Here is a 27,358-nt window from a genome sequence, read left to right as displayed (position 1 = left end):
TCAAAGAATGTCATCAAATGTAAATAATGTTTTGCACTTCTAATTAACATAGATGTCAAAGGGGTTCGCGAAATAAACATTGTTAAAAACTAAAATAAAACGCTTCAAGAGTTGGAAGTGGTTTAACCGTAATGCAATTTGCCTTCCCATAAGATCCAGATTGTCGTTGAGGAGGCTGGATCGTTGGATTTAAGAAACCGTCTTATCCCTAATGCAAAAATCAATAATAGAGTTCTTAAAACCTGAAAAGACAGAACCAGCGGGTAAGAAAAACTATACAACAATCTAATTGTAGAAAGGAAAGATTCACCTTTTAACCATGGGCCAGCATTGAAGGACGAACATCTATTTCACGAAGCGCGATAAAAAATCCAGTGGATCTTTTGATTACATTTTGTGCGAGTTCTAAAACAAATCAATATTAATTTGATTTCAAGGCTTATTTGGTGTGACCTCTTTCTGTCGTTCGCAATCGAATCTAACCTCTGTCTGCTTTCGAAAGATTGTCGCCAACGTGGTCCTTTGGCTATCACAGAATCGTCATTGGATGAAAGACGGTACAATACTTTGGCCATTAACGCGTATTTTGCATTGAATGGAATTGCTTAGCGAAAACCACAAGCGAAAGGTCAGTTTCAATGTTATTAAAAATGTCTGCAAATATCAGAAATCTTCAAATGTTCATTCGAACATTATTTAATTACATTTACCCTGAATACATATTCTTGATTTGCTGTATACTGCACTTAAATGCAGCAGATCTCCCGAATGCACGTGGGTATAAATATGATGCAGCAACATCGATTTTGATATCCCTTTGCGAACGCGATGATGTGCGTATGTTATAGGATGAGCTATCAGATGGCATGTATGTCGATTAGAATTCATCATAAATTATACTCTGGTTGACGCCATGAAATATGTCCATGCAGTAAAATAAGTAAAAATTCATTATTAATTTTAATATTGATGTCCATGCATATACTTATCAATTAACGAAGACACTTAAAGTAATTGACCATACACATCGTTGTTCATATAACAGATCAACACAAAACTGGTTCTGGGTATTTTACATAGGAAGAGTGTCTTGTTTGAGCCAAACAGGGAAATTTGAAACATTTGAAAATATTGTGCCATGTTAATTGAAATTAAGCTGTACTGATTCAGCGCTTTTTACACGTTTTGCCATTATTACTGATCTAACCCTGGACGACACTTTCGTATTTATATCAGTTATGTCCTCATTCCAAATAAAAGAAAAGAAATAAACATAGGGATAAGCACACTGACCGCAGAGCTACTGTGTGGAGAGGTGAGGTCACTCTTTACCTCCTCAAAATATTTTAGCTTATCACGAATACTTGGGCGAGGTTCCTCCACCTCTGCCACTACTTCCGGCACATGTGGCTCTTGTGGAGAAGCTTCTTGTGGAGCAGCTTGAAGAGGAGCTGCACATGCGCCTTCTGTTACTTCCGGTACTTCCATTGGCTCGGGTACATTCTGGTTGCACAAATCGCTTAGGCTACTTCCATAGGAAATCGTCCGTGTTGGTTTCTGCGCTGCTAGTTCCTCGTCCAGGTCAGTGCCAGTGGAGGAGGGGGAGTGGGGTTTGGGAGGGGAGGAGTCCGAATCTGGAGGAGTTACTGGGGAGGGGAATGTGTACAGTTCGTGATCGGGAGAGGATGAGGGGGACACAGAGGTGCTCTCCGAGAACTCGCGTTTTATTGAGGTTTTCTGTTCTGGTGTGGGTGGGGAGTCAAGAACCTTATATTGGGGTGAGACGGATTGTTCCTCTGACTCTATGTGTTGAATAAGGAGAGGATTAGGTTTTGCCTTAAGATCCTTTGCCTTTCGTCTCTCAGTAGAGTCCTGTCGAGGGAGTGTTTTGCCATTTGATGTGCTTGTGCTTTTAAGCGATTCCTGAGAACTCGATACACTTTTATCAACTAGAGCCAGATTACTGGCAGTCGGTGGTAGGATTAATGGTTTTTGTGGTGGGACTGGCTTTCCAGCGGGTGTTTTTTGAGATGCCAAGATCTCTGGAGTTGGATCTGGAAGCTTTCTCCTGGGCTTCGGTGGTGGTATCGGCTTCACGTTTGCTGCTCCTGTTTTGAGCATGTTTTGCAGATCCTCGCTTATTTTCCTTATTTCGCTTGTGGTGCTATTTTCAACATGCGGTCGCGAAGAACTGACTGTTTTAACCTGACCACATTCACTCCCTATTCCAGACTTAGAATATGTAATAGTTGTCCTCGCAGCAGGCACTGGCTGAGCAAGACTTGTACAATCCATAACAGGGAAATCATCTTTAGAATGACATGCCTCTTCTCCATCCCCGTCATCATAGTTCCCATTGCCATTCTCGTCTCTGAGGTTCTGAACAGTAACTTGCTTCCCATTCCCGTCTATGATACTAATATTCTCCATGATGTTATATCTCTTGAGACCTGTGTACGTAAAGTCTTCCTCCTCTTCTTCTTCAACGGGACGCACTACAGCAGCAGCACCAATAGCACAAACCAGTTCCTCAGCTTCTTCATCCGCCTCATCCTGTTCTTCCTCTCTGGACCTCTGTCGCTCCAATTCCTCCATCTGTTTGGCTAGCATGTCTTCTTGTTCCGCCTCCTCTACTGATGGAGACACGTCCAAGATGGGTGAGAGGTCTATGACAGGGGACCAGTCTGTGGTAGGGGGCCTCGCCTTCTGTCTTTTGCTTCCTTGATAATCAATAGCCTTCGTAGAAGGATCTGCCAATTCCACTTCTTCCTCGGGGGTTGTTGCATTGTCGTAATACCCGGGAGATACCGGTGACGTTGGCGATTCCGCGCTGTCCATTGATTCTGGGGAGACTTGGTCCGAGTCATAGCTGGATGTGTTGACGCGTAAGTTGGTAGGAGACACGCTCATTGATGTGAGACTCGCTGTGCTGCTGGCGATTGTGGCAGCATAGGTAGCTAGGTCCATCACAGGAGCACTGTCGGTTAAGCTGTCTGAATCATCGAAATGACGTACCTGAGGGGTGGAAGCACTGGTTTTCTTTTCTCTCGATGACATATCAAAGGTTAAGGGTTCTCCTAATGTCGTGACCAATGAGGTTTTAATCTCTTCTGGTGACAATGGAGAGGGCTTCTGTGCTAATAATACTGTCTGCTGGGGCGGGTCCATATTAACACCCTGTCCGTCAGCATACAGATCATCTAAAGAGAGTTGTCTGGATGGAGGTGAGATATCATTGTAGGTGAAATGATGTCTCTTGTCCTTCGGTGAAACAGGTGACCCTCTTCTTTTACCAGGGTAGGAATCCTTCCTTCTGGGTGAAAATGGGGGGCTTTCCAAACCTTCCCTCCAACTAGGACTTCGAGGAGGAGTTGGGCTACTCAAGTTTTTCTCATTCGGATCTCCTACAGTTAAACCTTGTAGAGGCGGGGGGTAATCTCGGTCGGGGATTTCCGGAATCGCTTGCATGCCCAAATCAAATGCTGCATCTGTGTCATCACTGCGCATGCTTCCGACCTCTTCTGAGTCTTGATTAGTGCCCAGTTCTGATTGGTCGCCGTCACCTTCGTCATCTGATGACGTCAGGCTGTGGGAACGAGACAGATTAAGTGATTTGGGCCTGTGTTTCCGGCGAGGCTTCGGCCCCCTGTCGCCATTACTTACGGTGCTCATTGATGTGCTCATGGAAGAGAAGTCGTCGCCCGCGTCATCAGTGCTCGTGCCTTCAGTGCGGGGCTTCTCTGAAATATCCTCCATCTCATAATCAGAGTACTCATCGGAGTCGCTCTTCGTCATCACCCCACCGGTGCCTGAAACAGCCGAAAGAACACGAGTCAAAATGCCAAGACTTGTGGAATAACCACTCTGTGAATTACTATGATGGTCATCACAACACACAGGCTGTCATAACTGATTGAATACAGTGGGCAACATATATGATTTTAAATAAACAATGTCACCGATTCATCATTTAATTTATTGAATTTTTATTGATCTGAAAAATGTTACATTTTGGCTTCGATTCATAATGGACCGATTTTATTTTACAATGCAAGCACAATATTCATTTACTTTGAGTTACATAAATGTATTCATGTTACAAATATGAAAAGTCGACGTCTAAAAACACGGTCCTGATGAACTGCTTAAATAGTATCGCTCGCGTTGATATACGACTGTAAATTGTCAAAACTGGTATTGCACAACGAATATTGACCTTATATAATTTCGTAACAGCTACACACACAGGTGCACATACGATATCTGTGATTGTTCATCGACTAAATTGTGTTACAACATCTCAACTGAATAATCACTTACATGTTTTCATAAAATACTTTTATTTCTTAACAACAGCATAATACAATAACTGACCACAGAACAACAGAGCGCCAAGCCATGTGCAGAAAACAGGACCGAGACTGTTTGCGTACTGGTAGAGTTAAACTACACCAACAGCGTTTCTCATTCAAAACCTTTGGGGACCTTCTCAAAGCTTCTATTGGTTATTTTTATCATAAGAACGTATAAAGCTGAATGTATAGGCTAGGAGCAATCAGCGAAGTGGTAGTTTTTATACGGAACTAAGAAGAGACCAGAGTGAGAGACGGAGCCTAGGTCGGCTAAGGGGCGTTTGACAAGGACATGCGCTACAAGCTGCTATTAATTTGATTGCTCGACAGTTTTATGTTGGTTATCTAAAGGGAAAATAGCTGAGCTATTTAGATGAATCTGAAAATCCCTATCGCACTACTCAATACGGTTGTAATCTATACTACATAAATAGCAATATTTTATTAATTACGATATGAATATATGTTTGGTTTTGATTGATATTGTTCTGCTGTGGGGATGTAGCAAAACATGTCTGCTTAAAGTAATTTGAATATAACTTTTTATGCCAAAAACATTCAGCTGTGACTATGAATTTTGAAAAAACCACTGTCATCATGATCATAAATTTAATTCACGTACCTTAAAATGAATATTTGGGTAATGAAAGCGATAAATGAAAATCCTTTATTAATGACTGATATATTTATATGATTTCAGATACGTTGATAAGAAATTACGAAAAACATAAGTCCTGTCGGAACTCATACGTTATCAGTTTCTCTGTGTATATATGTACAATCTCACCGGAAGCCATTTATTAACATCGTATAGCCATTTAACCATTCGCTGCGATTATCCTGATCAACTAGATACAGTTAACTCCAATACTAAATGAAGATGATGCCAGCTATCTTGACAAATGGATTCCTTTAAATGACAGAGAAGATGACTTCGCAAGAAGGTCAGAATACACACTTTATCACATCTGCTTAAAGATCTCTTACCTCATTTTAACCATGCAACATTATATAAACCAATGATTTGAATAGTGATATAAAACAACTGAAAAAAAACATATAGTGTGCTAGACAATCTTACATGCGTGTTTGCTACAAACAACGGAGTCTGATAAATGAGTAAAACTACCTAGAACGTAGCACTCTATTATTAAAGTGGGATGCTAAGTATGAGATGTCAGCATCTTCACTACAAAATCGTAATGTAAATATGAAACATATCCAACGGAAGTGGCGTCCATATAACGGGGAACAAAACTTACAGTCACATTCATTCGTCACTTAAGTGGATCAAGTTCAGAAATAATTCAAGCGAAGATTCCAATTATGCAAGGTTGGTTATTAGGAAAGATGTTTGGGCAGTGATGTAATTAGAAGAATTGGTTTCAGCAAATTTGCCTCTTACGGTACGCCACTGTGTAAATTCTAGTGCAGTAACTATCTATTGTATTACATCGATTGACTTTAACACTTGCAACTGCAGAGAGAAACACACTCCGAAGCATCTATACTGACTGATACATTGTCTATAAGGATAATTGTATGATAAGTAAATATTCTTTTCCCAAATAATCCCCGCTGGTGGTCCAATGTTGGATATATGCAATATATATACATATACTATTCAGAAGAAGTTAAAGACGACCCGATTCTTGTCATATTACTATAGACAAACTGTCAGACAGATTAGCTACAGTAATATGAAAGAATAAGGTGGTCCTTAACTTCTTCTGAGTGGTGGAATATTTCTATTTCTATTTACACTAAATAAGGAATCGACAAAGTATTTAACCATCACCCGAAAAATAGAAATTATCAAACGAGGTTTTAGTACATTATCCCCTGTTCGCACTCGGCGTTTGATAGACTGAGTGTCAAGGTGGGGATAGACATGACGGGTTGTTTGGAGATGTGACTCAGGCTGTAACTGACGCATGTTAAACCGCATTTCATAATAAACAAATGTAAACATGGGAGAGTGTGTGCGGAATTTTAGAAGATTTCTTCGATATCGCAATAGGTACGTATGTTGTTTTCTCCCGACTTCCGTAAGCGTGTGAACTAGAACAGTGTCCCTGTGGAGAGGTGAGTGGTAGTTTTCAGGCTCACATATCTGAGTTAACTCAAGACACACTAGGTTTGGGGGGGGGGGGGGGGGGGGGGGGGTGGCCTGTCTGTAACAAAGATACACTTCCCATCATCCTATGTCTCAACACAGAGTATAGGGAACTGGCTTCCACACCCGCCGTTTACACTAGAGGCAAAAGAAAATATTCACCTGGGCCCACTTGCACAAAGCGATCTTAGCGCTAAGACAATTGTAAGCCTATGTTAATGTGTGGGAGTTACGATAATCTCAGCCCTAAGATCGCTTTGTGCAAGTGGGCCCTGATCTTGGTGGTGGATTGTATTTGATACAGGTATTGCTGTTTGCAGTGTTTCGACTGTTTTCAGCCAAGTAACGTTTTCATAACGTTTGTGATTTTTTTGTCAAGTCCAAGTTTCAAGTGTATACCAGTACTTTCTTTTGCCTGTCAGTTTGTGCGATACCTATTGAGATATTACCGCAATCTTCTAAAACTCCACGCACGTTCCCGTGTTTACTTTGTTTATTAATACAGTAAAGTACGGTTATAACTAACTCAAAGGGACTACTAATTTTAGTTCGTTATAACCGTTATAAGCATATATACAGTATAACAACAGCAAATAGTCGGGACCAGAAAAGTAAGTTCGTTATATCCGTCAGTTCGTTATAAGCGTGTCCGTTATAACCGTAGTTTACTGTACTTGAAATGCAGTTTAGTATGCGTCAGTTCCAGCCCAAATCGCATCCTATTCGGACGACAACACCTCCAAAGAACCAGTCATGTTTATTCCACACATGGGCGCTCAGAATACCCCCCTTAAATGCTGAGAAGCACAATCGCCTGCAAGTAATTATCACGCCTTTGGACAAGCATTCATCTTCATCATGTGACTCCAAGTTTTTAACCCAATCAAATTATTCAAACACTACAGCCAGCCAATCAGATATGAAAGGTATAAACCAAGTCCCATAATGCCATGCAAACAAAGCCTATGGACAGCACAGAGCGTAGGAAGAAGCAACGGACAATAAAAAACAGTCTAGATAGAAAATATTCACCGCATGGCCCCATTACAGTTAATAGGACGCCTAGGAGGCAAAGAGAAAGCAGAAAATGATATCAACCAATAGTATAAAGTATGGTAAAGTGTATGTAAAGATCCGTTATAGGGAGGACATGGGCGATCATACGGCCTTCGTGACCAATCGGCACGTTCCGTAAACCCACTCGGTGTATCATGGAAACAAACGGCTGGTCACGAGTGACGATATGGCATACGGATGATATGCGTGACATAGCCTTTAGATTTAACTAGAAGAGCATGCGTGAAACACGGTGTCTAGAATGAATTCTATGATTGTTACAATATTTAAAGCACAAAAGATATTATACTTCTAAATCACTCGTTCTATTATTATCTTGCATAAGGCTCAAATGTTACTTATTTAGAGATATAAGAAAGCACACCAAAGAAAATGTTACGCTTAATCAAATAAAATAAAGAGAATTTTACAATTTAATTGGAATTAAGATTCACATATCATGTCGCCAGAATATTCCAAAATGTGAAAGAGTCACAAAATAGAACTTCTGTCGGAACATATAAACTGTATAACATAACATTAAACAATCAGTCACTTTTGAGTAAGTTCATAAGTTCAGAGAAAAATAAGGAATGTTTCATGACTCAGAAAGTTTCTAATTAACAATAAACTGATGGGATTACTATTAAATCTATCCCCAATCCTATAAAGCCTTTTGTGAATTGTATTTTAACACGCACGGCTAGACTAAACAGGCGCTCTGTTATAAGTGGAGGTACAGCCTGGCGATAACACGCTTTTAGCCTTCTTGAGGGACCCACTATTGACGACCCTGTGCCGACTGACGGTAAGATTCTATCGATTGTCGGAAAGGAAACCCAAATTAAAACAACCCCAAGGTTTTTTCGCAATTGTCCCACTTTGGTCTCAACTGGGGATTGGTAAACCCGTCAAGAAACAGCTCACGTGACTTGGACGTTCGGAGAAAATTAAATAAATAGGTTTTGAATGAGAAAATTCACTGCATGTCTTGTGGCATCCCTACCGCTCGCAAAACGAACAACTTTTTTAGAAGAAAACTCAGAGACGCTGACCCAACCCTCTTACCAAACCCTATCCCAAAACACTAACAACTGCAACCATCAAACGCCCACTTGTGTGTCTTTAAATGGCAGGGGGGGGGGGGGGGGGGGGGGGGGTGAATGAACGGGGCTAAAGTCCCTTTTATGGTTTGGTTTAGTTGTTTGTTGTTTTACGCCGCACTCAGCAATATTTCATCTTTATGACGGCGGTCTGTAAATAAGCGGGTCTGGACCTGAGAATCCAGTGATTGACATCATGAGCATCGATTAACGAAATTGGGACACGATGACATGCATCAACCAAGTTTGCGAGGATGACCACCCGACCCCTTTAGTCGTCTCTTACGACAAGCATAGTCGCCTCTTAGGAAAAGCGTGGGAAGCTGAGGGTCTATTCTAACCCGGATCCTCACGGGTTCAAGGTCTCTGAGAGCAATACACATGTTACTTCACATCAGTAATGAGGGTGGAATATCAAACATCAAAGTGATACAGGTCGTAGACGTTTACCGTTAGCTGAAACCCATGAGCATAGTGCCGCTTCCTTTATGAAACAATTCTTAACGTGACAGAACCCATTCCATAGTAACAGACATTTACATACTTCAAAAAAGGGATTAGCAACACCCGTTTCTTTCATATTACTACAGTTAATCTATTATGGCATGACAGATATAACTGTATTAATATGAAGGAATCGGTGCGCCCTGATCTATTTAAGCACATTTCTCTTGGTGCCGTGCCAAAATGATATTTTCTAGTATATTATAACGTCTCTGAATCTTCAGTTTTTGCCGATGGAATTGAATTGTTCATGAGTGTGGGTTGTTTCCTATCATTAGCATAGTTACAACGGTATCCAAGACCACGGTCAGAATCAATACACAAGCAGGTTCTAACGTCATTGTGATTGATTAATTTGTCATTTTGATTGACATTTAGCGCAATAATCAATTTTTTCCACAGGCTTGATTAAAAACTACAGTCATAATGAGCCAACAACTGGGGTTATAAAGATTTCATGTAAGGGGAAAATATGCATTCAATTTGTTATTTCGAAGGTGAATGTTTGACACTGCGCTGTTTGTTATAAATAAAATTGAAAAGATGTCACGAGGTCATTTCAATAATTTCTGTTGGTGAAAAGGAATATCAGCTGAGGCTATCCTGCCGATGGGCAATAATCATGTATGTATTGATGATCACACAGAGAGATGTCGAATACCAACCTTCATAAAGAGAATCAAAGATACCCGTGAAAGTGGCTTCATTACGCCCAGGGCACTGAGTCGGAATAGATTTAACATTTACGTTTTCGATTAAAGTAAATATCAAAGGCCTTTGTTAATAAAAAAAGGTTTCCACAGAAAAAAAATCCATTGATTGTTGATACAGAGAAGCGTTGTAAGAGCTATGATTGGTTCTATTACATCTGATGAATCGCAGAACAAGTACATGCGTCACATACAACCACTAACCTTTGAATCGTGAAGGCTTTGCCGGTATAATCTCAAAGGAACTGACTGAAGAGTCCTTGAGACTAAGAGAGTCTGCCGAGCTGTCCATTCGAGAGCCAGACATACGACTATGCTGACTGTGGAGGCTATGGTCCATTGCCCGAGCCCCGTCCATGAAACTTGGCGAAGGACCCTGCGAGATCCGATGAGCTTCCGGGTATCCTAGCGGAAGTGCTGCAGCGCCCTCTACTTCCGGTACCTCGTATCCCTGAAGGTCCACGCCCTAGAACAAGCAATAAAGGCCGTGATATCGTTGTGAAAGATTTGCCGTAATGAAGGCATCGTGTTTAACAAGGAACACGGGCGTTGTTCCGTTGTAATTGGTAGTAAATCCTTTAGATTTGGATGGTACTTGTATTGAATGTGAAAGGTTGATAGGAGAATGTGATAGTCCGGCCTGGTGATATGATATAAGAGCTTTGTTTATTGTATCAGGGACATTCTGATAGTGTTAATACGTGACTGGCTTCTGATTTAGTTATTGTAGAATCTGAAAGAACTTAAGCCTTTACGAGGCTGTTCTCGTCGCATTGATAACAATATGTCTCCCGTGGGGATTGTGCGGAAGACTTGCTCCATACATGAGTATTTAAAGCCCGCCGTTACATAGCTGGAACACTGCCTACTGTGGCGTTCACATTCACTCATTCACCGCTAAAACATGTATCCATAATGCACATACATGTTGATTACAGGCGGTAACTAGTCATGCTTACATGCTGCTCTGATAACACGACCAACATGGACAACACAGTCTTGTTACGAATGGTTCGTATCGATGCCAAGGCGACACACTGAAAACCGCTTGTGTTACAAAAATGTAGCGTTTGGCAAACTAAAGTTGTTTTTACGTTTTAAAAGTTATTTGAAAATTTACTGTCAACGACATGAGAGTCAGCCTGGCTGTAAACACAAAACAGTAAAACCAAACACAACAAATAAAAACAGAGTGGTAAGAACACAATGGCCGGTTCCACAAAGCAACCTTAGTTAACCTATTATTATTACCTATTGTACTATACTATTATAGACACATGATGGCGCTGGCTACCACTTTGCGAGGCCCAGACTTAATGATGAAGTTGAAATAACTCTTGAACAACTAGGCTGCCGGATCATCCCTTGGACATATGTTTGCATAACGAAGACCAGATGTGTGTGTGTAGCAGGGCGTTGAGTCATCCCACAGATGACATCCTTACCTTGTCAGCTTGCTGACGGGGTTAACCTCTTTGGTCATATGGACAAGGCGTCCGACTTCTGATCAGAAGGTCCGTGGTTTGAATCTCATCACGGGACTCGGCAATTTTATGGCTGCTACATTGGCGCCCATCGTTGGGCGGAGCACGACCATATTTAATTTGAGCAAAATAAGCCTCAGTACCCTACTATGCGGCCCGGGACGTGCCTTCTGTTGCCGGGGGAGTATGAAGGAGGGCGTGGAGTCATCCCACAGATGACATCCTTACCTTGACAGTTTGCTTAGGGTTAACCTCTTTGGTCATATGGACAAGGCGTCCGACTTCTGATCAGAAGGTCCTTGGTTCGAATCCCATCACGGAACTCGGAAATTTTATGGCCGCTACATGTGCATACCCTTTTGGATACCCTTCCTAACTGTCCATTTAGACTTGTCAAGGCGGTCCTACGATCAGATGAGGACATATATTTGGACTTATACTTTGACCTACTTGTTGTTTTTGTATTGTTTGAGTATTGTAGTGTGAACCTGAACGCATGATTGACACAAAACAAAAGTGGAATAAAACCCATTATGTATGAGGAAACAGGTTGACCAGCGTTCACTTTAAATATTTGTTTAGAGATCCTTTCAATATGCAGTAGCCTTCAAATTGAATGCGTTGCCTCATGGAATCAAATAGACGCACAATCTGACCATCTTAAAGAAAGCTCTAGCAGTAGCAGTATCATCATGAAAAGCGCACAGAAAACAGAGATCTGTGTATGCTGTGCTATACAAATGTTGTTTTGTTGTTGTTGATTAACGCCGCACTCAGCAAAAGTGCAGCTATATGACGGCGGTCTGTAAATAATCTTGTCTGGACCAGACATTCTAGTGATTGACATCATGAGCATCGATCTAGGCAATTGGGATACGATGACATGCATCAACCAAGTCACGGCAAGCATGGGTTGCTGAAGACCTATTCTACCCCGGATCTTCTTCACGGGTCCGATATACAAATGAATGTAAATTATTATTATGATCTTCCTTATTCTTGATGTATTTCAGGTCACGGGACGATTTCAAAACACTCAGGCAATGGGTAACATACAATAACACTCGATGGCACAAAGACTGGAGGGTTAGCGGTTTCAGGGTCTGCACAGAACACCACTCGACACTGTCAATTTGGGGCCCACACGGAGGTTGGAAACACGACCCCGGGGGCGTGACACGGGGATACAGCGTGGGCTAATCACTGGGGGTAAAGCACATGGTCATTTGGGAGGGAGGGGGTCATGTCTAAACGCTACTTGCCATCCCGTGAGAAGGAGAAAGATACATAGGCGATAGCAGAGCCTGGTATAAAATTGCCCTTTCTGCCTCAGCGTACGTAGACATGAAATCCTGAAAATTGGGATCGTAAAAAACGCATGTGCAAGATTTTTCAGAAAATCACAAAAATATGAGGACTATAAGTGTGTGAAAGAGTAAAAACGAGAAGAATTGAAACGACATAAAATAATATGTCATGCATTATAATAATATAATAGATGAAAACTTAAAAATCATATTTAGCACAATCTATAGAAATTGCAAATACAAATAATGTCTACTATCAAGAAATAAAGAAGAAGACAAGTTAAGGTAGAGGTGTATATAAATAAGACACCTTAACACTCTATACAGTATACATATATATCTATTCAGGGAGAGGGGGCACGGGTGGCCCAGTCGTCTAAGGCGCCGCGATTCGCTGTGCAGAGTTGCGTCCCTTGGGCACGCCAGAAGCCTATGATTGTGGGTTCGAATCCCGGTTCGCCCCGATTATGTTTCTAGGTTTGTCAGCATCAAACCCGTGCTCGTGGGTTTCACCGAAGTGGTAAACGTCTGAGACCTGCATCACTTCGGGCTTTCCTCCCACATTAAGCTGACACGCCGTGATATAACTGGAATAATGTTAAAAGCGGCGTTAAACCCAACTCACTCACTCACTATTCAGGGAGAAGGCTTCTCTTATCTTCTCCCTGAAGATAAAGCTGAAACATGTTGGACAACAATCCGTGTCGTGTGATTATTTTGTGAATTTCTTTATATATGTGCTACAGTATACTAGTGAATCTCGTCACTCTGTTGTTTGTTTGTTTGTTGTTTAACGTCGCACTCAGCAATATTTCAACTATATGACGGCGGTCTGTAAATGATCGAGTCCGGTCTAGACAATCCAGTGATTGACATCATGAGCATCGATCCATGCAATTGGCATAACATCCCAACATAAACTGCTTGGTGTAAGAAAGTATATACCTGAAAATTGTATTTCACCTAAAAATCACAAACGTTGTCAAAACTTTACTTGGCTGACCTTGGTACAAAACAACCTTAGCGCTACGACTGTCGTAAGTCTGTGTGAAGGTATGGGAGTTACGATCACCTTAGCGCTAAGATCACTTTGTACAACGGCACCTTGTTGAGGGATACTCATTGATATGATGCATGTACTATCGTGCCCGCATCACATACCTCGCTATCGAATAACCATTTCTTGTTTGTTTCATTTTAGCTACCATCAAAATTTGGTGTCTACTAAGACCTTTTGCCCGACAATTTATGTGGATACTGCCTTTAATGCTATTTATAGAAAAGGGGTTTATAATATTTTCGCAAGGTACCTCTTCGCGGGGATCCAGTTGATCCTCCAACTCTCGCTCTAGGGGTAGATCTGCTTCCGGGTGGTAACCATGGTACCACAGACCCGTGCTCATTATCAGTCGTCGTCGCTTTTCACAGACCAAACACACCCATTCCTGAGCCTGTGAACAAATTCATCAACCGTTAAATATGTTATTGATGGATTACACTCAAGCATAATAACGCAGAATCACCTCCACCATGACCTCAAGTGAACCTTTGGAACTACTATTTTTGCGATGAAGTCAATATATTGACGTCGAGGTTCACGGGTACAATGAGAGAATATCCTTGAAAGGTTCTTCAAAGAAGCACATTTGGCTTTATTATGACTGGTCACATATTGCTTTGCCACCATCTACACAGTGAGATAGGACTGAAGAATCTATTTTTATGCATTGTCCATAGCTTCCACAGACACATGTACCGTTATTTGAGGGCCAGGGGATGCGTATTTTTGTAGTACACAAGCAGAAGGAATCGATATCAGGTAATGAAACAGAACAGGTGCGCTGACAGGTAGCTCTGATAGCACGCACTTATATTTGTAGTCGTGAATTATCGATGATCATGAATTCTTCCTGCTGTACAAGACCAGTTCAAACTCGTAGAAACCAGCGCACGTTATAGAACTGTCACGGTTTATTGGTTATATTTCAGAATCGGTTTTATTTAAGTGTAAATATACTGGTTCTATTATCAACTGTTATCGTTTGGCTATCATTATATGTTTTTGACTAAAGCTTATGTTTTCTCTCCCTGAAAGAACACATTCAGTTTGTTATTTTTGCCGCAATCAATACCATAACAGTGAGTGTCATAATTGAGAGCAAATCTTGTTTACCGTTTTTTAAAAATATACTGAATTAGGAAATATATTTCATTGTTCTTCTTTTAGAAGAGGTTCCTGCACATCATTGTGATCAGGCTATGCCTTCAACATTATAAACGTAATGAATACTTGCACTAATAGAAAGCATTTGTATGTGGTGAGGTTGGTCTGGCCTCACATTATCACTACCTAGAGTAGGTCTTCAGCAACCCAGGCTTGCCCTCAAGGGCGACTATGTTTGTCGTAAGAGGCGACTAACGGGCTCGGGTGGTCAGGCTCGCTGAGTTGGTTAATGCATGTCATCGTATCCCAATTGCGTAGATCGATGCTCATGATGTCAATCACTGAATTGTCTGGTCCAGACTTTACAGACCACCTTCATATATACTGGAGTGCGGCGTTAAGCAGCAAACAAACAAACACAAATCACATTATCACGTTACTTTCAGCCCCTTGTGACCTGAGTCCACAGATGACTCGCTCAGAAGAAAAGGCGCTTTTAGCAAATACGCGGCGGCCAAAACATGTCATGTGGTACAAGTCATATCCGGTAACACAGATACATGTTAAGCGTCCCCTCCTCCGAATTCAAATACGAATGGAGACATGACCACATCTCGAAAGTGTGTGTTGGGAGGAAAATATGAGAACAAAGTTCTTTGTTGTAAATTTTGGCGAGAGCAATTCTAAAAGAATTCCTTATTCAGAGAGGACCAATGAGTGTCATTCAATCACAGCCTACGATAGAAACTCGTGCAGTTAGGTAGACAGGAGCCCAGTCTATACAGTCTAAACGGAAGTGGTGTGTAAAATTCCCATCTGTCAAATGATTTTCCCGACATGCATGTGGCATTTTAAAACGGAAAATCCGGAATCCGGAATGCATAAACAACAATATCTTGAACACACCGCTCTTACTGTAAACGGAACCGCACATAAATAACATTTGAACAACTGTCGGCAGTGAGTGGGCATGTTTTATGGATGTGTATTTAATGCAAATTGTGTGAATGACGGGTGCTACCGGGAGGGCGGGATATGCACACCCTTTTCGCGAACACCTGGTGTCATCGCTGATTTTCAGTGGTCCAATCATATAATTTTCACAGCTATTTTGACCTGTACGCCAAATAGAATCTGTTTGGGCGGATAATCAAGACTGGTTCTTCTCTTGCATTTACATTTTCAATTTACGCTACTTTGGCCATTATTCCGAACAGGTCTTTGCTAGGAATACAGGGTGTGAGGTGAAGTGAAATGGGGTCTAACGTCGCGTCCAAGATTATTGCACTTATATAGCGACTTATTACATGTTTATATAGCACAGGTTACACCTGTACACCATAATACCTGCACGTGCACATCATCTGTTACATCCGTACGTCGCAGAAGCAACATGCACACAGCACCTATAACACGTGTACACAACACCTACACGTGCACACAGCACCTATAACACGTGTACACAACAAAGGTACATTTATACTGCACGTTCACAACACACCTAATACACTTATACACAGCACATGCACGTTTATACAGCACCTGTAGGTGCACAATACACCTAATACGCATATATACGGCACATACACGTGTACACAACATCTACACGTGCACACAGCACCTGCACGTGAACAGAACACCTGATACACTTAAAACATGACTCCTACACGTGTACACAACACCTGCACGTGCACACAGCACCTGCGCGTGCACAAAACACCTAATACACGTATCCATGACACATACTCGTGTACACAACAACTACACGTGCATACAGCACCTATAACACGTGTACACAACGCATGCACCTGTACACAGCACCTGCACATTTACACAGCACCTGTACAATACACCTAATACACTTATACACGGTACATACACGTATACACAACACCTATACGTGCACAAAACACCTAATACACTTACACACCTAATACTTGTCTAGACATCACATACACGTCTACACAGCACCTGCACGTGCACAAAACTCACGTGCACACAAGATCTACACGTGCACATAGCAGCTATTACACATGTAGTCACAGCGATCACTCAGCAACTGTCCACATTCAACTCTCTGTAAACTCTCCATCAGGAACGCGATACTCCAGCAGCGGGGGCGAGCACTGGTCAGCACATGTACACTGCCCATCACACTACGTGTCAATTACAAGTCAACTCATGTACATAGCGGCGCCAAGAGAGGGGTTTAATGAATACGTCAGCACAATGGTAATGTGTGTTGTGTATATCCGCACTGACTGCACCGGAGGATATTAACACTATCGCCTCCTATAACACGCTAAGGTAATCCTCCACACACGGCGTGGTAATGAACATCATAAGGTTGGTTGGTTGGTTGTTTAACGCTGCACTCAGCAATATTCCAGCTATATGACGGCGGTCTGTAAATAATCGAGTCTGGACCAGACAATCCAGTCATTAATATCATGAGCATCGATCCACGCAATTGGGATCGATGACATGCATCAACCAAGTCAGCGAGCTTGACCACCCGATCCGGTTAGTTTAACGACAAGCATAGTCACCTTCTACGGCAAAGCATGGGTTGCTGAAGACCTATTCTACCCGGAATATTCGATTCATGGGTCACATCATAAGGAAATTAGTGTGTCTGACACAAGCATACATTGTCCATCATCGGCAAATTTGACAACTATAAACAATATTTATCATTTGATTTGCATATAATTTCTAAGGATTCGTTAATAGGATACTACTATTTTGTTGGAAACGAGCTGTTTATCCGATACTTCAATAGTTAATACTACTTGGAGGTGTGGGTATTTAGAATGTATATATCTGTGTTGGTGAGGGTGGGGCGACTCTTTTGATGGCCAGACCACAATTGCACACTCATGGTATTAACTCCTACCCCCACCCCTATCTCAATCAATGCACCTCCTAACCCCGACTGTCCTCGTGGAATATGCATGACTTTGTGCATCACGCTACCGCGTTGGACACATATGGCCAGATGTCGAAACCGTCGCAATTCGCTATGATGAGTTGCGTCCCTTAAGCGTGCCAGAAGCCTATGATCGCGAGCTGGAGTTCCGGTTCGCCTTGATAATATATCCTAGGTTAGTCAGCGCTATGCTCTTGGGTTTAACCAAATTGGTAAACATCAAAGACGACATCACTTCGGACTTTCCTCCCATATTAAGCTGACACGCCGTGATATAACTGAAATACTGTTCAATGCGGCGTTAAACCCAACTCACTCACTCACTCATAATTGCTTCCCAACCCTTTGTTAACCTTCGAATAATCCGTCATCGAAAACCATCATCCCCCAGACAGCTTGCATCTCATCCCACCACATCTCCCAACACTATTTCACAATGCCACGCTGATGCATCACGTCATCTGATGTGGGTGCACGCTGTCCCGACAATATTTCTTATGTACGCCAACATTAAGTGATATAACTGAAATACTGTTCAAAGCGGAGCTAGGTCCAAACGAAGTCCCGGGGAACGGATGGAAAGTTAATAAGTCCTAAATAGAACAGTTAATTATGTATGTGAAATACTACCAGCGGGCCACGCCGAGATCTCAGCTGGAACGTAATGGTATATTTTAATTGATGTATCAGGTTTCCTGGAATGAAAACTATACTCTAAGGTAATGTTTTAATGTGAACTACATTCTCCAGTTGTCGGAATGACATTATTATTCTGTTCAATCTACGTTTATTTGAATGCCTAGGATTGTAGCTGTACTAACAATTGCGATCCTCAGTCAGGATTCAGGTCGTTGTCTCTTGATGATATCGACTATATTTGGAATAATCCTTGTGATTAAAACGCCTGTATATTTTATTCCTATACACAGGACACTTTAAACTTTATCCTATGTACAAGCGCCAGTGAACAAATAGCAGATGGGTATTAGGCGCAGTAAAAAGCCATCATCATCATCATCATCATCATCATCATCATCATCATCATCATTTTTGTAAAGTAATTCATTCTCTGAAATAAAGTAATATAATACAAAGGACACGTGTTTTTCTTGTCAAATAAAATGTTAAGTTAAAAAATGCCGAAGTTAATATCCAAGATTAAACACACACACATATATTTTATTTATAAAGCATTTTCTTACTGATCTTCATGATCGTTCTGTGCCTAAACCTAACACAACCGTTAATGTATCCTAACGGGTTTTTATAATAACCTTACACATACGTTATTATTACCTAACTCATACATCGCTACGTTGATATGTCCTAACCCAGACGTTATTATACTCTACCACTGACGCTGATATGTCCTAACACTGACGTTATTATACTCTACCACTGACATTGATATGTCCTAACACAGACGTTATTATACTCTACCACTGACGCTGATATGTCCTAACACTGACGTTATTATACTCTACCACTGACATTGATATGTCCTAACACAGACGTTATTATACTCTACCACTGACGCTGATATGTCCTAACACTGACGTTATTATACTCTACCACTGACGTTGATATGTCCTAACACAGACGCTATTATACTCTGCCACTGAAGATGATATGTCCTACCACAGACGCTATTATACTCTGCCACTGACATTGATATGTCCCAACCCAGACGTTATTATACTCTACCTCTGACGTTGATATGTCCCAACCCAGACGTTATTATACTCTACCACTGACATTGATATGTCCCAACCCAGACGTTATTATACTCTGCCACTGACGATGATATGTCCTAACACAGACGCTATTATACTCTACCACTGACGATGATATGTCCTAACACAGACGTTATTATACTCTGCCACTGACGATGATATGTCCTAACACAGACGTTATTATACTCTACCACGGACGATGATATGTCCTAACACAGACGTTATTATACTCTACCTCTGACGTTGATATGTCCTAACAAAGACGTTATTATACTCTACCTCTGACGTTAATATGTCCTAACACAGACGCTATTATACTCTACCTCTGACATTGATATGTCCTAACACAAACGTTATTATACTCTACCTCTGACGTTGATATGTCCTAACACAGACGTTATCATACTCTACCTCTGACGTTGATATGTCCCAACACACGTTATTATACTCTGGCACTGACGTAAATATGTCCTAACACAGACGTTATTATACTCTACCTCTGACGTTGATATGTCCTAACAAAGACGTTATTATACTCTACCTCTGACGTTAATATGTCCTAACACAGACGCTATTATACTCTACCTCTGACATTGATATGTCCTAACACAAACGTTATTATACTCTACCTCTGACGTTGATATGTCCTAACACAGACGTTATCATACTCTACCTCTGACGTTGATATGTCCCAACACACGTTATTATACTCTGGCACTGACGTAAATATGTCCTAACACAGACGTTATCATACTCTACCTCTGACGTTGATATGTCCCAACACACGTTATTATACTCTGGCACTGACGTTAATATGTCCTAACACAGACGTTATTATACACTACCACTGACGTTATCACAATCTAACCCAGACGTATAATATTATACCACTGACGTTGTTATTACATAACGCAGAAGTTAAATACTCTACCAGTGACGTTGTTATAACATAACACTCACGATAATACCTGTGTTTATCCCACCACAAGTGTTACGTTACAGAAAATGGGAAGACACACATAACATGTCTCTCAACGTCTCTCACGCCTGTCAACTCTGGTGTCATCGGGTCAGACTACCACGACATTCTCAGGTGAATATGATCGATATCACAACCTGGAAACAGTGCGTGTGGTCCTGACAACGTGGTGTCAGCATATTCTCTTCTCCATGGTTTTACTGTCACGTTGACGGTGCACGTGACAAACATTCTGGACGAATTCACAAAGTCCACGTTTGACGCGAATCAGCCAGAATAACTTGTCAGGACACCAACTAAATCTAAATAGCAGTCCCAGTGAGTGATTGAATTGTTAAGATTGCCCTTTTCTTGTATTAAAATGATTACCAGACCATTAACGTAGGCGACACACACCTGAGGGCACGCTGAATACGCCCACAAGCGTAGTCGGGATGTCGCACTGCAGATGTCAATCTCCTCTGTCGTTGAGGAGGCTGCGGTGTGGGCCTCAGTGCTCGAGTTCATCCTCGGCATGGGTCCTTTACTCGAGACTCCTAAGGAGCCGACTATTTCATATTCTGGGGGACCCTGGAATATTATGGAAAATGGAAAATGTTCCCGAAAATGCTTGAAAGAAATAAGAAAAATTCTTCGGTTTTACATATACAAGATCTTTCATTCAGGTTGCTCTGAAAATAATGAGTTGCGGGTAACCCTTATATTGTTTGGCTCCCTTTTCAGAGAAAAAACATGTACGTCTTAAAACGCTGATCGAAAAACATTCTCAAAGAAAAATCACAGCCGCACCCTTCTAACTGGTCGGTTCCTAATTGCAAACCCTCAATTGGAACCCCTACCCTTCAGCCCTACTCGGACCCTATACAGGGGTCCAATTCCCGTGCAATATTCTGAGGTCAAATACTCGAGCCCTATAAAAAGGATCATACTTGGACCCAATACACGATGTAAGGATCTGCATAGATGGCCTTGTGTTCTACATACAGTTAATACAGTGACAGCTTTTTACATCCGTGACATAAAATCACATGAGGCGACTTAACTAAATGACCAATAATACCGTAAAGAGGAATTAATGTTTCACACTCTTTTGGAAGTACGATGGCGTGACGTCACGTGAATCAACAGTTGCCATGGTAGCAGCGTTCTTCTCAACAAAGTGAAAACTTTGCAAAGCAGCTTGAGTTTGAGATGTGGCTTGTAAGAGGAGGATTACAGAGGAATGGCGCAATCTAATCAATATGGCCTCCGGCAGGCACTTCACAAATGGTCATCCCGATTATGTGTTATTAGCCCTCAAGTGGCCTGAAGCCCGCCATCCACACAGTGATGTAAGCGTCGTTAACGTTTGCTTACTTTAGCTAAGGGAGTGTGTAGCTTATTACAGCAAGGATGCGGCAATGTAAGAATTTTAACCTTTGTTTACACTATCTTAGAGAGTTTGTAGCTTACTAAAGCAAGGGAACACCGAGGTTATAAGCATCGTTAAACCTTTTCTTCCTTTAGCTTAAGGATTGTATAGCTTTTGAAAGCAAGGATACACCGATGTGAGGGTCGTGAATCTTTGCTTAATATAGCTAAGGGAGTGTGTAGCTTTATTAAAGCAAGGATGCAGCAATGTAAGAATTTTTAACATTTGTTTACACTATCTTAGGGAGTTTGTAGCTTGCTAAAGCAAGGGCACACCGAGGTTATAAGCATCGTTAACCTGTACTTACTTTAGCTTAGGTAGAGTGTAGCTTGTGAAAGCAAGGAAACATCGATGTAAACATCGTTAACCTTTGCTTTCTTTGGCTTAGGGATTGTTAAGCTTTTGAAAGCAAGGAAGCATCGGTGTTAGCATCGTTAACCTTCGCTTACTGTAGATTGGGGATATTGTGTTTTGGAAGCAAGGATACTGTGGCTTAGGTATTGTTAAGCTATTGAAAGCAAGGAAGCATCGATGTTAGCATCGTTAACCTTTGCTTATTGTAGATTGGGGATTTTGTGTTTTGGAAGCAAGGATACACCGATGTAAACATCGTTAACCTTTGCTTGCCGTGGCTTAGGTATTGTTAAGCTTTTGAGAGCAATGAAGCATCGATGTTAGCATCGTTAACCTTTGCTTACTGCAGATTGGGGATTTTGTGTTTTGAAAGCAAGGATACGCCGATGTAAACATCGTTAACCTTCGTTTTCTGTGGCTTAGGGATTGTGAAACTTTTGAAAGCAAGGAAGCATCGATGTTAGCATCGTTAACCTTTTCTTCCTTTAGCTTTAGGATTGTGTAGCTTTTGAAAGCATGGATGCACCGATGTGAGGGTCGTGAATCTTTGCTTAATATAGCTAAGGGAGTGTGTAGCTTTATCAAAGTAAGGATGCAGCAATGTAAGAATTTGTAACATTTGTTTACACTATCTTAGGGAGTTTGTAGCTTACTAAAGCAAGGGCACGCCGAGGTTATAAGCATCGTTAACTTTTGCTTACTTTAGCTTAGGGAGAGTGTAGCTTGTGAAAGCAAGGAAACATCGATGCAAGCATCGGGAACCTTTGCTTACTTTAGCTTAGGGAGAGTGTAGCTTGTGAAAGCAAGGAAACATCGATGTAAGCCTCGTGAACCTTTGCTTACTGCAGATTGGGGATTTTGTGTTTTGAAAGCAAGGATACACCGATGTAAACATCGTTAACCTTTGCTTTTTGTTGCTTAGGGATTGTTAAGCTTTAGAAAGCAAGGAAGCACCGATGTTAGCATCGTTAACCTTTGCTTAATATAGCTTAGGGAGTATGTAGCGTATTAAAGCAAGGAAGCACCGATGTAAAATCGTTAACCTTTGCATGCTGTAGCTTAGGGATTGTGTAGCCTGGACGACCAAGTTGGCCACTACCTCATTGCACCTTCCAGCATCGAGTGACTTATTGATGAACACCATATTGACCAAGATACATAGTCATGTATTACATTACTTATTCCCCTCAAACACCCCTTCCCTTTGTGTGTCTGTGTCTGTCTCAAGATTTAAGATTTTGGTTATTTTTATGATCAGTATTATCACCTGTAAATCATTTTGCGTGCATCAGTTGCCCATCACCCTTCAACAAACATTATTAGTCAAATCTCCAGCCTCCAATGATAATGATTATTTGCAGCTCACTACACGTCCTCTGAACTGATGTTGGTCTGGCCCATGACTATTGATCATGGCGGGATACACAACGCTGTAACGATCCGAATCATTGCCTGCCTCCACTGATGTACATCCTCTGGTACATTCAACCAGCGCTGGATACCATACTGCCAAAGGGCCGACCAAGGGGATTTGAAAAGGGGATATTTAAGGTTGTCACCGGTCTACACGTACAGGATGAGGGAATGACTTTATGATAACAATGAGTATCTGTGCCCCGACCCCTCTCTTGGATCGGTGGGTTTGAATCTGACGAGAAAATAACGTGTATTACACAAGGTTTGTCAAAGTTTACAAATTTGAGACTGCATAATGTGTTGTCGTTTCAGTCGTGTTGAGCTACTGTCCATATGAGGTCACATAATCAACAAGTGCAGTTCACATGTAAACCCGACCTGTGAACATCCGGGGTAGAATAGGTCTACAGCAACCCATGCTTGCCGTTAAAGGTGACTATGCTTGTCGTAAGAGGCGACTAACGGGATCGGGTGGTCAGGCTCGCTGACTTGGATGATGCATGTCATCGATCCCAATTGCGTGGATCGATGATCATGGTGGCAATCACTGGATTGTCTGGTCCAGACTTGATTATTTACAGACCGCCGTCATATAGCTGGAATATTGCTGATATGAGTGCGGCGTTAAACAACAAACAAAACATGTAAACCTGCTGGTTATTTTAATATCAACCACTTGAGTTATTGAACTGGACTACTATAATCCCCAAATATACTATTATATATGAACAAACGCTGTTATTCATGAACAGACAGCACAACCATCTTGATATTAACCAAATGCCCTCAATGCATTTCAATCTTAAACTGCCAATTTATCTCAACAAAAGTTTCTCGACCAATGGCGATACACCCCTGTTCCAAATCGGGAGCTCCAAACAAGTTAGCCCAGCCTCGTCGACCGAACACCAAGATAAACGTGCAATCACAGGCAAACTGAATTACGAAACTTTTTATCGGACGAACGGGTTTACGTAATTTAGTTTCACGACCCTTTTTTAATTCGTGACCTTTCGGATGCTTGTTGGCTCTCCTCCTTGACTGCCTGTTGAGCAGAACTGATGAAGGATTCATCCAGAAGTTCTCACAGCAGTGTTTGTCTTCCCCTTCTGTGTTCAACGGGTAGGACATGTGGATGAAATAATTTGGTAAAGGATGTGAATTTGAAACTGGTTGTGAAGCTAATGTGTGCACAGTGCAACGGGGGACCTCGGTGCTCGAGTACCGAGATAACGAAATGACTTGTGGAGCATGGTGGATCAAAAGACACAATTGTTTCCAGTTATCGCTGCAAATTAAATAATGTTCATCAGAACTTGTTTACATCGGTTATGTCCTCAAACGACATGTAAACTAATCTTGTTTATTACATATATATCAATCTAATGTTAACAATGACTCAATCAAGATTTTATTCACCCAAATCACATATCACCACAAAGCTTATCTGTTTCATCCAATTCTTCTCTTCGTAACGAAACAAACCCAAAGTGGATTTTTTAGTAAAATTATAATTGTTGCCTGGGTTACAGTGTCATTTGTTGATAACATAATTGAATTTGTGCAAGTATGAAAGGCGAAAAAACCCATCCTAATCGTACCGCTTCAGTATCAGTAAAGACAACGAGGTAGTTCCGTCTGGTCGGCTGGCCATGGTTGATTGAGGTTTATCATATATGTCTTTCCATCCCTAGGGGTGGCTGTGATAAAAGTTCTAATGATACCTAATCTAATACACTTATTACTGGCCCCCGAAGAAGCGGGAGCTCAGACGCCCCACCCCGGGGACCAGATCTGTCAGGTGGCGGTGTGTGCGGACTGCAGCAGTAGAACTTAAACTGGCATATATTGACACCTCCGAGCCGCAAAATGGCTTATTGTTATTGCACTTTCCGGATTTAGTATTTTATCGACTGGCATTCTCCAAGCGCATCTCGCTTGATTCACTGTGGACGATGTCCTTTGATCACTAATATGCTGGAGTTTTGTGCTCGAATCAAGGAATTGACGTGTCTGGGAAGCAGGTTAAAATATGCTTGAAGGGTATGATTAAAGATGGAGTGTGTGAGTGAGTGAGTTTGGTTTAACAATCCCTTGAACAGTTAGTTTTGTTTGTTGTTTAACGCCGCACTCAGCAATATTCCGACCATATGACGGCGGTCTGTAAATAATCGAGTCTGGACCAGACAATCCAGTGATTGACATCATGAGCATCGGTCCACGTAATTGGGATACGTTGACATGCATCAACCACGTCAGCGAGCCTGACCACCCGATCCCGATAGTCGCCTCTTTGACAAGCATGGTCACTCTCCCCGGATCTTCACGGGTCTAAACAGTTAGTGAGTGAGTGAGTTGGGTTTATCGGCGCTTTGAACCGTATGCCAGTGATATCAAGGCGTGTCAGTTTAATGTGAGAGGACAACGTGACATCCCCTGATCACTCCCGAGCGCCAGACAGGGTAACAACAAGTACCATCTTTTAACGTCTTTTGGTATGACGCGGCTCTACCATTAGACTACGGAGGCGGTCGTATTCCGGGTAAAAACATAGGTCCTCAGCCACATATGCTTGATAGAGGCAACTAAATCGATCGGATGGTCAGGCTGGGTCCACTGCACGACATCGATTCCTAATTAATTTTCATGATGTCAATCACTGGATTGTCTGGCCCAGACTCGATTATTCACAGACCGCCGTTATATGGTTGGAATATTGCTGAGTGCGGCGTTAAACAACAACATACACGCGGACAAACACATTCCTACCTTACCCCACCATAATCGCCACCCTAAACCATCATCACCCAACCCCTCCCCTACCATTTAATATCGACACCCATCCCATGTCGTCACCATCCTCCCCCCCCATCTACTCCGTCCGCCATCATCCCTGTCACTTTTATAGACCTGCTGTTCTTTGATACATCTCTTGACCTTTTAGTCACACAATTGCTTGGATATGGCGAATCTCTCGGGCAATCTATTTTTGTTTAGAATCGAGACAACTTTTTACAGGAACGTCAATTCTTGTCATCCTGGACTAATTCTTTAACGCGAACCATTTCCTGCCAACTTGGCATCCTGAAGTGGTGCGAAAAAACATAATGCATAATTCCAGCATACATCGATCATAACGACCCCAACAAAGGAATCAATCAGCGGATGCTCTCAGAGGACCTCTCTTATTTTCAAACTGGTTTCCCTGACATATTGGCCCTGCTTTATGAGCCCTTAGATCGCAAGCGTGAACATTGCATTAGCGCAGTTTAGTGGTTATTGAAGTCAAAAACAAATTTGTTCTGAGGCTCCGTCTTTAGCAATACTGTGATCAAAGAGCCGTATACGCACGCGGAACGATAAAGGAAATCTGGTTTGCACAGATACACTATTGTACATGAATGAATTAACACGATATGGTCATGGAGCAATGTGATATACCTTCCTGTGTAAATTTTGAATTTCAACACGAGTGGTATACACTACAAATGTGCCTGTGAATGCAATTTATTGTGGAACCTGCTGTTTCGTTGCATGGCTAATACACAAAATCAATAAGTCTAAAATAAATATTAATTTGTCATGGAAAACACATGACGTATGCCTGCAATTGCCCATCCTTGTTTCCATGTCACGTTTCCTATATTGCAATGCATTTAAATCTCGTTTATTCGATTTTTCCGCGGCTCGAGACAAGCGCAGTATCGATATTAGACCAACACGGGCGATTACGGATACTA

General features: G+C 41.7%; 1 protein-coding gene across 10 annotated transcripts in view; it reads right to left on the bottom strand.

Moving 5' to 3' along the window:
* The window catches only part of LOC124134961 (protein piccolo-like), a 108,366-nt gene that overhangs the window by 39,767 nt on the left and 41,241 nt on the right, over positions 1–27,358 (bottom strand). For 7 of the 10 annotated variants that reach the window (XM_046500082.2, XM_046500107.2, XM_046500090.2 and 4 more), the window contains exons 3-6: positions 13,943–14,083; positions 10,046–10,307; positions 7,501–7,530; positions 1,294–3,809 (exon numbers count right to left, since the gene is read on the bottom strand). In XM_046500082.2, the coding sequence (XP_046356038.1) occupies positions 1,294–3,809; positions 7,501–7,530; positions 10,046–10,307; positions 13,943–14,083 (2,949 nt within the window). The remainder of the gene's footprint in view (positions 1–1,293; positions 3,810–7,500; positions 7,531–10,045; positions 10,308–13,942; positions 14,084–27,358) is intronic. The other 3 variants (XM_046500133.2, XM_046500159.2, XM_046500124.2) reach the window with 3 other exon arrangements.

This window comes from Haliotis rufescens, unplaced genomic scaffold, assembly GCF_023055435.1.
Source record: "Haliotis rufescens isolate VD_foot unplaced genomic scaffold, xgHalRufe1.0.p SCAF_16, whole genome shotgun sequence".
Taxonomy (NCBI): Eukaryota; Metazoa; Mollusca; class Gastropoda; order Lepetellida; family Haliotidae; genus Haliotis; species Haliotis rufescens.
Note: the sequence above shows the minus strand (reverse complement) of the source record. Positions and strands in the feature narration are given on the sequence as shown.